This window comes from Elephantulus edwardii, unplaced genomic scaffold (genome assembly GCF_000299155.1).
Source record: "Elephantulus edwardii isolate Elephantulus edwardi_28Jun2011 unplaced genomic scaffold, EleEdw1.0 scaffold00007, whole genome shotgun sequence".
NCBI lineage: Eukaryota > Metazoa > Chordata > Mammalia > Macroscelidea > Macroscelididae > Elephantulus > Elephantulus edwardii.
In genome coordinates, this window is record NW_006399757.1 from 18609283 (window position 1) to 18623718 (window position 14436).

Below are 14436 nucleotides of genomic sequence, written 5' to 3' on the forward strand. Positions count from 1 at the left end.
TAAATTCAAAAATAGAATTACTTTTCATAGCCCTTCTATTTAGAGAGTATATAAATCACTTATTTAACAGATGAGATTAATAAAAGAAAAATGTACAGGGTTTTATATTTTTCATGCTTAAACAGAAATTTAAAACAGAATATTTGAATAATTATAATTTTTTTATGTTTATAGAATTTTAGTAATAAAGGAGACCTTTCTCTAAGACAAATTCTATAAATATATTTATAAGTCCAGATTGCTCCTAAAGGAGCCCTTAGTTAAAGTGTGAAATAATAACTAAGAACAAGATTTTATATAAACCTTCATAGGCCTCTGGTTAAAAAAAAAATTAGGAAGTGAATGGAAGGAAGCTGAAAGATACTAATAATACAGTTTTAAAATAAAGATCATTCAAAATATGCTATATAAATTTTCAAAATGTGTCTGTACTTAAAGAAAATGTTTTCTATTTGAAAAAATTAAAATATAAAGTCATTATTATGTGATGGCATTGTAGGCTGTGCAGGATATGATTTCCTTGACTCCACAATACGGTATGCGTAACTCTTGCTAGAAAAGTGAAATTCCTTCTGCATTCCACATGTAATCTTGCCATAACATTCAGAATGAATAAATTCTTAGAAAGTAGAGGAGTTAAAGTTCAGCTCGTTCTCTTCACAACAAGATTTGAAACTCGGATTTTCAATGTCTCTTTCCTTTTGTATTTGGATATATGCAAATGTGCATTTATCCATTTAGAAACTGTTTATTGAAACTATAATTTAAAAGTTCCTAAGTACTAAGAATACTCACTGGCCATGGAGTTAAATCTAACTCATTGCTTCTGTCAAGTTCTAAGGTTGTAAATCTTCTTGTAAGAGAAGACTACTCTTCTTCCTCCCTCAGAGAAGCTGGTGAGTTCAAACCACTGGCCTTGAGTGTAGCAGGGCAACATGTAATCAACTACCAGAGCTCCTATGTACAAAAAAATGAGCTCAAAAATAAGTCCTTGCATTTACTGGCTTTTGTTTTGTTTTCTTATGTTATGGTAAATGTAGTAAATAAGTAAGGGCTGGAGTCATACTGAAATGGTTGGAGGTTGGGAAGTAGCAAGTGTAATACTCTTAAACAAACAAAACAAAATGTGTAACTATGAATTGATGCGGATAATAACATAAGATGCACTTCTCATTATTTTAACCAGAAAGACTTGAATATGTCCCTATGTTAAAACTCACAAAATCTTTGGGGTTTCTTAACTATCATCTTCATGGAAAGAAGCTCTGAGGGGATGGTGCTTAGTGCTTTTGCTGCAAACCCAAAAGTCAAGCATCTCCAGTTGATCAGATCCATGGATAAAATATGGCCTTTTTTCCCCTATTAAGATTTAAAGCCTCAGTAAACCCCATGGAAGGTCAGGATGAGTCAGAATCGCTCATAGCAGCAGTGAGTTTGGAGTTACTGAGTTTTGCCAGCATAACCTTTGGGTGAGTTCAGATGATCGGCTTGTGAGTTAGTGATTGATCCCTTCACTATTGGGATCCTACCTGACCTTCTTGATTGGCAGCCAAGCACTTCCCACCCAGGACAAAAAAATTGTCTTCTTAAACTGCGCTGAACTACTTCTGAGAATCCGGTTGTGTTATGTGCATGCCCTGTAATGTTTTTTTTTTTCCCTAATCATAAGGAGGTGTGTTTTGGGGGGTAAAACAGGTAAAAAACAAAGGTAGATTTATTAGAAAAGATATGTCTCAAAGGAATGCCCTCCATGGAAAGGAAGTATTGGAAGAAGTCAAGGCGTTTGCTTTTGTTGAAGCTTTGATATGTGAGAAACTCCAAGATTATATTTCTGTTGACATTGATGGAAGAAAATAGTCTGAGATTACACACAGAAATTCACAGACATATACGCCATCCTGCCATTGTTGTTATGTATCGTCGAGTTGGAACCAATTCATAGCTGACCCTCTAGTGGATTTTCAGAGGCTGTTAATTGCATAGGAGGAGACTGACCACCTTTTTTTCTCTTGGAGCAGCAGTTGGTGAATTTGAACTGTATGCCCTCAGCATTGGCTATCGCTTCGGCCACCAGAGCTCCCTATGTTGTAAACTATATAGTCCGACATTATAAAATTCTTGAGTAAAATATAGCGTATCCAAGTGTAAATGAGGATCTGAATCTCTTCAGTTTGTCTCAGAGACTTGTGTGCTTTTACCAAAGATAAGTACTTGTGGAAAATCACGCAACTTCCCTACACACACACCACAGTCACATCTCAGCGAAATGACAAGTCTGACCCTTATTAACTACTTTTTCTTGGAAGCTTAATTTTTAAAAATATGCCTCATCTATCTAACTTGACTATTCTCAACTCATTTTTTACCCTTGTTAAAGGAGCTTTGATAGCTTAGAGGTAAGAAATTTCACTGTCAAGTGTAAGGCATAGAGTCGAATCCACTGGCTGCTTCGTAGGTGATACACACACAGTCTCCACTCATGTTAGTTGTTGTTGTTTTTGTTGTTGTTGTTGTTGTTATGTTCCATCAAATGAATTCTGATTCATAGCAACACAGTCATATACAACAGCTCTGAACCCTGCTCTATCTTGAGCCAATTTCATTGTCTCTGGCACACCTCCCTTCATTATCCCACTCACTGAGTCAATCCTTCTCATCCAGGGTCTTCCTCTCTTGCTTCTAGGCATGATGTCCATCCTTCTTCACTCTTCTAAGCATGATGTCTCTCTCCAAAGACTTGTCCCTCCTTGCAACATGTCCAAAGTATATGAGACAGAGCTTCAAAGTCCTTGCCTCTAAGAAGCAGCCTCATTTCACCCTCTCAAAGAAAGAAAAAAAATAAATTGTTCATTCTCTTGGCAGTTCAGTGTATGTTCAATGCTACTCTGTAGCACCACAACTCAAAGGCACTGATTTCTTTTCTATCACCCTTAGTCATTGTCCAGATTTCTGATGCATAGCAAATAATTGCAAAGATCATGGCCTGGATCAGACATATATTAATCTCTAAACTGACATCATTGCTCCTCAGTACTCAGGAGAGGTCCCTGATAGCAGATTTTCCCAATACAATCTGTCTTTTGATTTCCTGGCTGAACAGGGTTGCTTGTGGAGCCAAGCAATTTGAAGTTGTTAACAATCTCAATGTCTTCTCTGTCTATCATGATGCTGGCAATTGGCCCATTGGTGAGTATATTTGTTTTCTTTCTTTCTTGCTTGCTTGCTTGCTTGCTTGCTTTCTTTCTTTCTTTCTTTCTTTCTTTCTTTCTTTCTTTCTTTCTTTCTTTCTTTCTTTTCTTGATGTTGAGTTTCAATCCATATCGAAGGCTGTAGTCCTTGACTTTCTGCAGCAAAAGCATCAAGTCTTGTTCAGTTTTGGCAAGCAAGATTCTGTCTTCTGCAAAATGCAGGTTGTTGCTATCAGAGTCTTCCTCCAGTCCTGATACCACATTCCTCCTGATAGAGCCCAGACTCCCAGATGATCTTTTCTGCATTTAGATTTAAAGGTATGGAGATGTGATGCATCCCTTGCATACACCTTTCCTGATTTTGAACCATGCAGTGTTTCCTTTCTCTGTTCTAATGACTGCCTCCTGATCCAAATGTAGGTTTCATTTAAGCACAATCAAGTGTTCTAGGATTTCCATTCTTCTCCGCATTAGCTACAGTTTGTTGTGATCCACACAGTGAAATACCTTTGTATAATCAGAGAAACACAGATAGACATTCCTCTGGTACTCTCTGCTTTCAGCTAAGATCCATCTAAAATTGGCTAGAATATCCCTAGTGCCACAGCCTCTTCTAAACCCAGGCCGCATATCTGGCAGTTCTCTGTTGATGTGCTGTTCCAGTCGTCATTTTTGGATAATCTTCAACACACTCTTGATCATGTGTGATATTAATGATATTGTTCTATAATTTCCACATTCTGTCGAGTCACCTTTTTCTGGAATGGGAATAAATATGGATCTGTTTTCTCAAAACCCGCAGAAAGGTTGGCTGTGAGTCACTTCCAACTTGATGGTACGTAACAATGAAGTTAAAGATTGGCAGTTTGAGCCAGTATCTTATTATCTTAAATTCAGAAAGATACGTACAAGAATTAAAAAAAGTCTCTGATAACCAAATGTCAAAAAGCTGTGCTGCAATCTCGAAGGCATGTGGTTTGAATCCACCAGCTGTTTCACCGGAGAAAGACTTTCAGTCTCCTCCCATGTAATTAACTTTCTTTGAAAACTTATTGGAGGGTTAGCTCTGGGTTGGTTAACTTGATGATACACAGCGTCAAATATCTCTAGCTTTGAAACATATTTTTATATTCTGTATTTTGTTTTGCACATTTTCTCTAAGTAAAAAGAGAAAAAAAAGGTTTTTAAAGACCACCCTTTTTGCTTTAATGTTTACCATTTTTCCACTTAGAAAATGATGATCATTATTTTTGTGCAAGATTATCTTCTCAACAAACAAATGCATTCAGATGTCCAGACACACTCTAGAAGCTTGCCTTCTGTTTCTTTGATTAATTGAGATGCAAAGAGTGATGAGTGTGGGATAGAAAAAATAGAAAGGCAATTAGGGCAAATAAGCATGAAATACATTCAAATATAAGCTGAACTTCTCCCTAGCTACTGATCTCTTTCTGGGCTCTGAGGATTTGCATCCCATTAGTGAGTTACTGGCATGGAAATCTTCAGCCTTTAGGGAAGCCAGGGCATTAAGAATGGAATTAATTCTAACTGCAGACTGAGTCAGCATTATAGGTGATTAATTCTACTGCAGGCATACATACCATGCTGAGCTTTGGTATGTGGGCTTCTAAAATGTTAGGAGTGAGTTTACAGAGCATGGAAAGTACTAAATGATGGCTATCTATCATCCCAATTCTCACCCTCACCACTGAGATACTCATATCTCTTGTGACTCACACACAGTATTGAAATATAGGTAAAAGCTTTCACTAGAACCATGTATATAAGGGTTTTGACTAAGTGAAGTTGCATATTGTGTATTCTATGGAAGTAAATGTATTTGCAGTTACAAGTCGGTAAGTGATCCTCTGCTCTTAAAACCTGTATGACTGAAACAGTGGACTCTAGCACAGTAAGTAGCAATTATGAAAATAATGCAGGATAGGGCAGTATTTGGTTTGCTTGTACATAGCTAAGAGTCAGGTTTGATTGGACAACACATGATGATAATGACAACAGTGTACCCTCAATTAAAGAGACCTGTTAGCACAAAAGTTAAGCACTTTGCTGCAAACTGAAAGTGTTCCGAGCACAGTATTAGCTCCTATAGGGAAAAGACATGGTGATCTACTTTAAAGAATTCATCGTAGGAAATCCAGTGCAGAAGGCCATATAGGGCCTCTGTGAATCAGAAGGTCCTGGATAACCTACAGCAATAACAGTGTCCTCAGCTGATAAAAATAAAAAGATCCCATTGCCACAAAGAGCATCTTTCTCAATATTGAAATGTAAGCATTTGCACTTATCAGCAATAACCAATAGAAACTGTCTAGTTTAAGTTCTGATATGAGAAATATTAATGACATTAATCATATTTGAAAATTACATTTTAAGTATATTTTTAAAAATCTTTATTTTTTAAAAGCTGCGTGTAGCACTTCCTGAGTTCTGATTATTTTTTTTTTCCTTTACTCCTTTATCTTGAGAATGTGTGACAAACACTATTGTCTCCTTTGATCATGTCAACGGAACCATTATTAACAACTACCCTTTACTGATTGCTTGTCTTAGGTTTTGTCATCTTTGTCATTACTGACCTTCTTTTATGTCTTGTACAAAATGCAGCCAGGGTGCTTCTTGGAGGCAAGGATGGTAAAGCCTCATCTCATATATTTTGGGCATATTGTTATGGGGAGCCAGTTCTTGGAGAGGGGTCTCAAACTTGGAAAGGTGGAGATTCTGTGTAAGAGAATAAGACCCTCAAGGAAGTGAATTGATACAGTGACTGTAATAATGGGCTCAAGTGTATTAGAGATGATCAGGATGGCACAGAATAGTTCAGGGTACAGATCTGCTATTCATCGGATCACTGTGACTAATAGTCCACTAAAAGATCCCAAACAGCAACAATAATGATGGAGCAGAAGCATCCAGAAGGAGCTTCTGGCAAGGACAACAAAAACTACCCTGATCCTTCTCGCCTACTTCATCCTTCTTATCAGCTGGCATTGACAATAGGTTGAAGCCAACTGATGTTCAGCCAGCAAAGACTATGAGTCCATAGAATGAAGACAGAATATTTTGTTGGATAAATATAGAAAAGACAACAAAATCTACCTTCATTTTAAGATGGTAAACTTAAATTTAAAGACAAAAATATAATATTTCTAAAGCCAAATAGCTAATGTATAAAATAAGGATTTAGTTTCATATCTATTTTTTACAATATAAAGATACCACCATACCTGATTTCCATGATTTAAGTGATATTTAGACAGAGTATAAAACATGATCTTGATCATTAGAATTTATGTTAGGGAGAATTTATCTTAGAGAGCTGTGGTAGTCTAGTGGCAAGGAGCTGCACTGCAATCCCGAAGGCACATGGTTTGAGACCACCAGCTGCTCTGCAGGAGAAGGCTGGGCAATCCCCTCCTGTGCCTCGGAAAACCTACTAGAGGGTCTGCTATGTGTCGGTTCTGGCTTGACAGTAGACAGCTAATATTAATATTAGAAGATGGATTAAAGTCGAGAACCTCATTGTCATTTGTAATCTTGAGTTCACTGTGTTTATCTTAAAAATAAATTTAAGCAAACACTACATGGCTCAAAATCAGGAAAGGAGAGCATCAGATATACATCCTGTCCCCATACATTTTTAATCTGTATACCAAATGGATTGTTCAGGAGGCTGGACTTTATAAGGAGAAGTACAGCATCAGGATTGGAGGAAGTCTTTTCAACAACCTGCCTTATGCAGATGACACAACCTTGTTTGCTGAAACTAAGGAGGACCCAAAGCTTTTGCTGAAGATGGTCAAGGATTGTAATCTGCAGTTTCAAATGAAGCACAACATCAAAATATGAAAATTCTCACCACTGGAACAATTGGCTTTACCATGATAGATGGAGACGAAATTGAGATTGTTAATAATTAGTGCTTGCTAGATTCCACACTCAACACTCTTGGCAGCAGCAATCAAGAACTCAAAAGATAAATTGTATTGGGAAAATTGTATTCCTCTCAGGGACCTCCCCATAGTGCTGAAGAGTGTCAATATCAGCCTAGAAATTAAGGTGCACCTGATCCAGGCCATGATCTCTGCAGTTACTTGTTATGCATCAGAGAGCTGGACAGTGACCAAAGAGGACCAAAGAAGAAATGATGTGTTTGAGTTGTGATGCTGGGAAATAGTATTGAGCATACCATGAACTTCCAAGAGGACTAACAGATTTGTCTTGGAGAGGGTGAAACCAGGCAGCTGCTTGGAGGCAAGGATTTTTAGGCTCTGTCGTACGTACTTTGGGCATGTTGCCAGGAGGGACCAATCCTTAGAGGTTATCATGCTTTGAAGGATAAAGGGACAGCTAAAGAGTGGAAGACCTGGAATGAGATGGAGGACACAGTGACTGGGGTAATGAGGGTGGGTCTGTCGTAGAGAGTGAGATTGGCTCAGGATAGAGCAAAGTTCACAGCCATTGTGCATAGTTTACTATGAGTTGTAGTGGACTTGATGGCACATAACAACAACGTGCCAAATTCATTTTCAGCTAGATACATAGAAATGAATGCTATATGCCAACAATCAATTTTCTCTCAGAAAAGCTCTGGAATGCTAGAATTCAGGAGGAATGTTAATATTTCATTCTAAAGTTATTGCCATGCCATCAGAATATTTTTGTCTTGACTGCAGAAACCCAGCTCCAGTTTGTGAGATATTATAGCAGCAGCAAGACAAACTGATTGATGTTGAGGATATTTGGGGCCAGCTCAAGCTCTGCCATCACTATTGTTTCTGGTTGTTCTTGTTCAGTGCCATAGAGTTGACTACCACTCATAGTGACTCTGAACAACAGATCTGAATCTTGCCCTATCCTGTGCTATCTCCCTCATCGCTGATACACCTGAGCCTATTGTTACGATCTTCTTCCCTTTGGCTGACCCTCCAACTTTGCGAGCTTAATGTCCTTTTCCAACAACTTGCTCCTTCAGTGACACCTAACAACAGCTGCATTCACGTGTGTGTGTGTGTGTGTGTGTGTGTGTGTGTGTGATATAATTAACACCCTCAGGAACCCAATAGAGGGTTTGTTATGATTCAGTCCCAACTCCATTGCTATACCTGAGGGAGTGATTTCAGAGCAGGGGTTGTCACAATAATACGAATCAACTGAAGGACTTTCTAAGAGTTGCTGGTGCAGTAGTTTTTATTTAGTCAGGGCTTGAAGCACTTCCAGAAGAAGATCAAAGACTACAGGCTGCAATATGGATTACATCTGATCATCAAAATAACAAAAATCCTCACCACTGGACCAACAGACAACATAATGATACATGAAGAAATTATTTCCATTTACTTGGATCCAAAAATGACACCGGTGGTAATAGCAGTCACTAAATCAAAAGCCATGTTGATTTGGAAAATCTGCTATAAAGGACTTCTCCAAAGTGCTAAAGAGCAATGATGTCCATTTAAAGACTGAGCAAGTTGTGCATGATGCCAAATGGCATTTTCAGTTGCTTCATATGCTTCTGAAAGGGGAACAGTGAGTAAGGAAGACCAAAGAAGTGTCAGTGCCTTTGAGTTGTAGTGTGGTGAAGAGTACTGAATATCTGATAGAACAAAAGAACCAGTAGATATGTCTTTGAGGAAATATAACCAGAGGACACCTTAGAGGCACAGATGGTGAAATCTCATCTCACATACTTCGACAGGTTGTCAGGAGTCCTTGGAAAAAGACATAAGGCTGCAGAAGAGAGAGGGCCAGAGAAAGAAAGGAAGATCCTTAGTCAGATGGATTGACCGAGTGACTACCACATTGGGCTTGACCTTGGTGGGGCTCATGATGATGATGTGGGACAAGTGTCAGTGCTGCTGTTCATAAGGTCATATGAATGGTAATCACCTCACCAGCACCTAAGAGCAACAACTACTATAGATTCTAGATCTATAGATATTAAAAAAAAAAGCCAAACAGGAAAACCAATTTGTGTGGAATTATTACAGCTCAGTATTCTCACTTTAATCTCATGTTGACTGATTAGTGATAACGAGACTTGAAGACGCTCTGATGACCTAGTGGTGAGAAGTTGTGCTGCCAACCCAAAGGCATGAGGTTCAAATCCACCAGCTACTCTGTTGGAGAAAGATGGGCATTCTTTCTCCTGTTCAATTTACACCCACTAGAAGTTCACCTATGAATTTATTCTGACTTGATAATCTACCCTAAATTAAATTGCAAAGTGCTGCAAAAACTTTAATCCTTCCCCAAATGGTTTCTGCCACTTTGCTTACAGATCAGAAGCCCAGGAACTGATAAATGTAAGCCCTGTCCTTGGTAGCCTTTGTGACGAGAAGCTGCACTGCATTTCCAAAGACAAGGCACCAGCTGCTCCACAGGAGCAGCAATTAATATTAACATTAATTAATAGTAATATTGCCCATCCACAGGATGGACAATTTCCCCATGGTGCGATACTGTCTCTGAAGTCCTGCCTTAGGGTCAGCAATGAGTTGGTTCCAACTCTGTGGTATAAAACAACAATAATAGTCTAAAAAGCTCTGATGGCCTAGTGGTAAGAAACTATGCTGCAATCTGCTTCAAGACATATGGTTTGAATCCACTAGCTGCTCCATGGTAGAAGGATGAACAGTTTCTACCCATGTGATATACTGCCTCTAAATGCCTGCTGGAGGGTCAGTTCTGACTTGATGGTTGGTAGACAACAGGAACAGTCCTTTAAGTTTCTCATATTTTGTTTTTGTTGCTGTTGTTGTTGTGTACTGTTGAATCAGATTCCATTGGTACAGGAGGAGATTGCCCCTCCTTCTCCAGCAAAGTATCTGGTGGATTTGAACTGCATTCCTTCAGGGTTGCAGCGCAGCTTCTTGCCACCAGTCCACCAGAGCTCACAAAGCTTCTCAGTTTTAACCCGAATCTTTGAATATTCTGCTTTTACAGTATTAATAGGAATCAGATCAGGTACACAACAGAAAAAGATAATTCACTACTTGAAGCTGAACTTTTTCTTTCATTTCCTATTTCACATAAGTTTAAAAGTATAGAAAAGTACAGAAGAATCAATAGTTCAAAGTTTCTCAGTTAAAGTATGAAGTGGTAGAGAGGAGAAAGAAAACAATGAAGAGAAAACAGAAGTACATCTAAGTGAAATCTGAAAGATAAGGAAGAAAAGAAAAATCACTTGCAAATTGTATTCTTGGTTACTTTTTAGTCTAGTAAAGACATAAAATTTCTTCAAATAAAATATAGCTATGTTATTACTTGGTTTAATTACATGTGTTTAATTAGTGCCACTTCTAGAAAATCTGTTTTATAATTATTACTATTTTTCTGTCTAAAAATCAGTGAAGAAATAAGATTTTCAGTATTTAGAAAAATAGAATTGAGCCTATGAGTTTCGATCACTTTGACTTTTGTGACCTTGAGCAAGTTACTTCACCTGTCTGTATTTATGTCTCCTCCTCGATATATCCCATCAGGATGTTTCTAGGATTAAACAAGCTAGCACTAATAAAATTCTAAGAGCAGTATGAGAATATAGAAGGTACTATACATGTCTATGTTATCATCATAAATATTTTATTCATAATTATCATGACCATCAGTATCATTAATATGCCATCAACACTAACACTACCATCACCATGTTTCTACTACACAAAGACCCTATCCAGTATTCCTTCTTCTGATGTATTATCACTTAAAATTTCTAATAAAATTTTCTGCCCCAGTGGTAAGGAATTACACTACCAACCCAAAGATACATGGTTTGAATCCACGAGCTGTTCCGTGAGAGAAAGATACGAAATCTCCTCCTGTGTTCTTGATAGCCTCTAAAAAACCCTCTGGAGGGTCACTGGTGAGTTGGTTCTGATTCAAGAGCACAAAATAGCAAAGAAAGAAATAATAGTAAAATATGTATTTTTAGTATGTACTAATGAAACAAAATTTTCATTTAGCAAACAAATGAATAATGTACAAAATCAGAACTTTCCATTTAAGTGTTGAGCATTCTTTCTTTCAACAGAATGTGTCCTAAATCTTAGTAAAGTTTACTCATCAATGACATTACATAGTTTGGTATTTTTGTACTAAATATTTATTCTTGTTCCAGAGTTTCAGGTTAGAAACTGCTGACAAAGAAATATTTCAGGAGACAGAACAGCACATAAATTACATGCCAGAGACAACCAAAAGCTGCCACAGAGGTGTCTTCTTATTACCAGAAGTCAAACCAGAGTCTCCAAAATCACATTAAGTTACTGTTTTTGTGGCTATTGAGTTTCTCCCTTGAGAGAAGTAAGAGGACTGATGATGAAGTATAATAAATCTTACAGTGACCTGCACATAATTAGTAATCCTGCTTCCCACTGAAGAGGCCAATTCTGTTAGTTAATATAGGTAGAACACTTATATCATCGCTCTCTTTTAAGTAGAAAAACATTTAAGCAAATTTTATAAAATTCATTACTTTGTCTGCATAATTAATTTAAATATGATGTCTATTTTCATGCTTGGGGTTTTAATTTTAAGCTAAGAAGAGACCAAGGAAACGGTGAGCCTCTTTTCTGTATATAAATCATCGGCTCTCTACCTTTTAATTTTTATCTATTCTCTTTGTCTCAATCCCCAGCCTCTGAGCCCAACTTGAAGGTGCGGTCCAGGTTAAAACAGAAAGTGGCAGAGAGGAGAAGCAGCCCCTTACTCAGGCGGAAGGATGGAAATGTTGTCACTTCATTCAAGAAGCGAATGTTTGAGGTGACAGGTAATTGAGGACCAAACAGACTGCTACTGATAAATGCTGGTAGTTAAGAATGAAAAATAAAAGTAGTCTAGAATAAATATACATGCTGCATATTAAAACTTATTTGGAGGAGAAATACTTTTTTGAAAGGAAATTTTATTGAAAACTCCCAAGTAGTTCAGTAACCTTGCTATGTATTCAGTAACTGTGTGAAATAGGAAATGAATGGAAAACAGAGTTGTGTGTCAATCAAGGCATGGCTGGGCAATGCCAAGACTCACCTTCATCTTTTTCAGAAATGGGCAGTCCATTTGGGGCATGCCAACTAGAAGGATATAACTGTTAATGAAATTTGATCAGAAATGAGCAGAGGGAGGTCCAAGAAGAACACTTCCCCTACACGCAGACATGAGTGTACAAAATACATCTGGGAAAATTAAATGTATGGAGCAGAAAAACCTTGACTTTTCAACAAATTTACAGAACTCATAAATGACTTTATGTGTTTACTAGTGAACTGGGACTTATGGCAGGAGGGGGATATATTGCCTTTTATGAAGGGGAAAAAGACTGTCATTTTCACTAGTCTCAAATGGAAGTGTTCTTATTTTTTTAGCTGCCTGGTTAGTAGGAGGGTGAACAGGTTAGGAAATTCAACCTGATGTCTTACAACCCCCCTGGTCCCAGTTGTACCTAATCTAAAATTAGAAAAGGCCTGAGGATACAAGGACTAGAAAGGCCAGCCAAAATATTAATCCCAGCTACTGTTTATTAAGTATCTGTGTGGAATCAGACACTGTACCTCGCTATTTCCTTTGGTGGCATCAAAAAAAGAAGACGTTATTATCTGCCACTATTGTTTTTTCTTTTCTCTAAGAAAGCTATGCTTCTACCCAAGTAGTGAATAGACATTATTTCTTAAAGATCTTATCTTTCCTATATTTTTTTAAAAGTCTGTTTTTTGGACGTCTTTGGCCTAGACAGTGTCTAGTTTGGGATGCAATGTGGGAAGAATTGGAGGGGGGAATGGAGGGAGAGAGGTGAATCTATACAGACTACTGTTTTGTGGTTGATTGCCTTCAAGTTGAGCACAGGTCACAGCAACACCATGAACAAAAGGCCTGAAGCCCCTCTACAACTATGACATTTATCAAAGTTCGTAAAGAACTTACTTAGGAAGTGGATGCCATTCCTGCTTGGTTTGACAGGTTATTTATTATTTAAAACCCCTTTTAGTCTACAGTTCAAACTTGATACATAAGTGGGTAAGGAGTTGCTCTGCCAACCTAAAGGCAGGCAGTTCAAACCCACCATTTGCCACTAGGGAAAAGATGGGCAATATTGTCCCGTGTGGAGTTTACAGCCCCTGAAAATCCAGTGGAATGTCAGGTACGACAGTTCCAGTTTGACAGCAATGAGAAAGAGAGAAAGAAAGCATTAATGAATAAAATAGGAATTCTTTTTTTACTTGAGAGATAATAAATATTAAAGAAATGAACAGTAAGTAGATTATTAGGAATTTATCCCATATTAAATATATTCACTTAGACAAGTTGAGCTAATGAAATTTTAACAGAAAACATTCCTTTTCTTTCAAATATAATTATAAAGTATCGATTACCTTTTAAGAAAACCTAGTTATCTTTCTAAAACAAATATTAGTTCTATTTTTCAAGGAAATATTGTTTGTTGTTAAGTGCTGTCAAGTCCGTTTCAGCTAACAGAAACCCCATGTGACAGACTAAAACTACCTCATAAAATTTTCTTGGCTCTGATGGCAAGAAGTTGAGCTGCAATTCCAAAGGCAGGCAATTTGAGGGCACCAGCTACTTCATGGGAGAAAGATGGGCAATCTCCCATCTCCTCCCATGCAATTAAACTGGCTCTGAAAACCCACCAGAGAGTCAGCTATGGGTCAGTTCCAACTCTACAGTATACAACAGCAACAACACAATCTTTACAAACCATGTCATTGAGATTTTTGTATTCCACTCCCTAGAGCTGGGGGGTGATTTTGAGTTATCAGACTGTTGGTTAGCAGCCAAGGGCTTAAGCTGTGTGCCTGGAAGGCTTCTTACATTGTATTTAAGTAGATAGTGGTATCAGCATTCCCTAAGAGAGATACTTGGTAGGAGTAGGAGTTTGGGAATGAGTCTATTTAATAAATGGAAAAAACATCATGAACATTATCAGTTATTAAAGCTAAGTGAAGATTGGTAGTATTTTCTCATACTCAGAGTAAGTAAGCTCTGTCATTTCAGACAAATAGAAAACAACATAAAAACCCACCTGCATAGTTAGAGGGTTTTGATTGTTTTAGAAGTTTTTTTGTTTATTATCTCACTATTTAAGATTCTTTATCTCAGTGTCTTTTCCATTCTCCTCAGACTCTTTTTTTAATTATTATTAAATTTTATTAGTTTTAATGAACATTTACAGGGATTTTGGGTTTTCATTCCTTCATTGCTGCACCATTCTCTC

At 37.6% G+C, this 14436-nt stretch overlaps 1 protein-coding gene across 8 annotated transcripts in view; it reads left to right on the top strand.

The window, feature by feature from the left end:
• The window catches only part of HDAC9 (histone deacetylase 9), a 248880-nt gene that overhangs the window by 162735 nt on the left and 71709 nt on the right, over nucleotides 1-14436 (top strand). For 3 of the 8 annotated variants that reach the window (XM_006880274.1, XM_006880275.1, XM_006880276.1), the window contains one exon: nucleotides 11845-11976. The exons of the other annotated variants lie outside the window; for them this stretch is intronic. In XM_006880274.1, the coding sequence (XP_006880336.1) occupies nucleotides 11845-11976 (132 nt within the window). The remainder of the gene's footprint in view (nucleotides 1-11844; nucleotides 11977-14436) is intronic. 8 annotated transcript variants of the gene reach the window in all.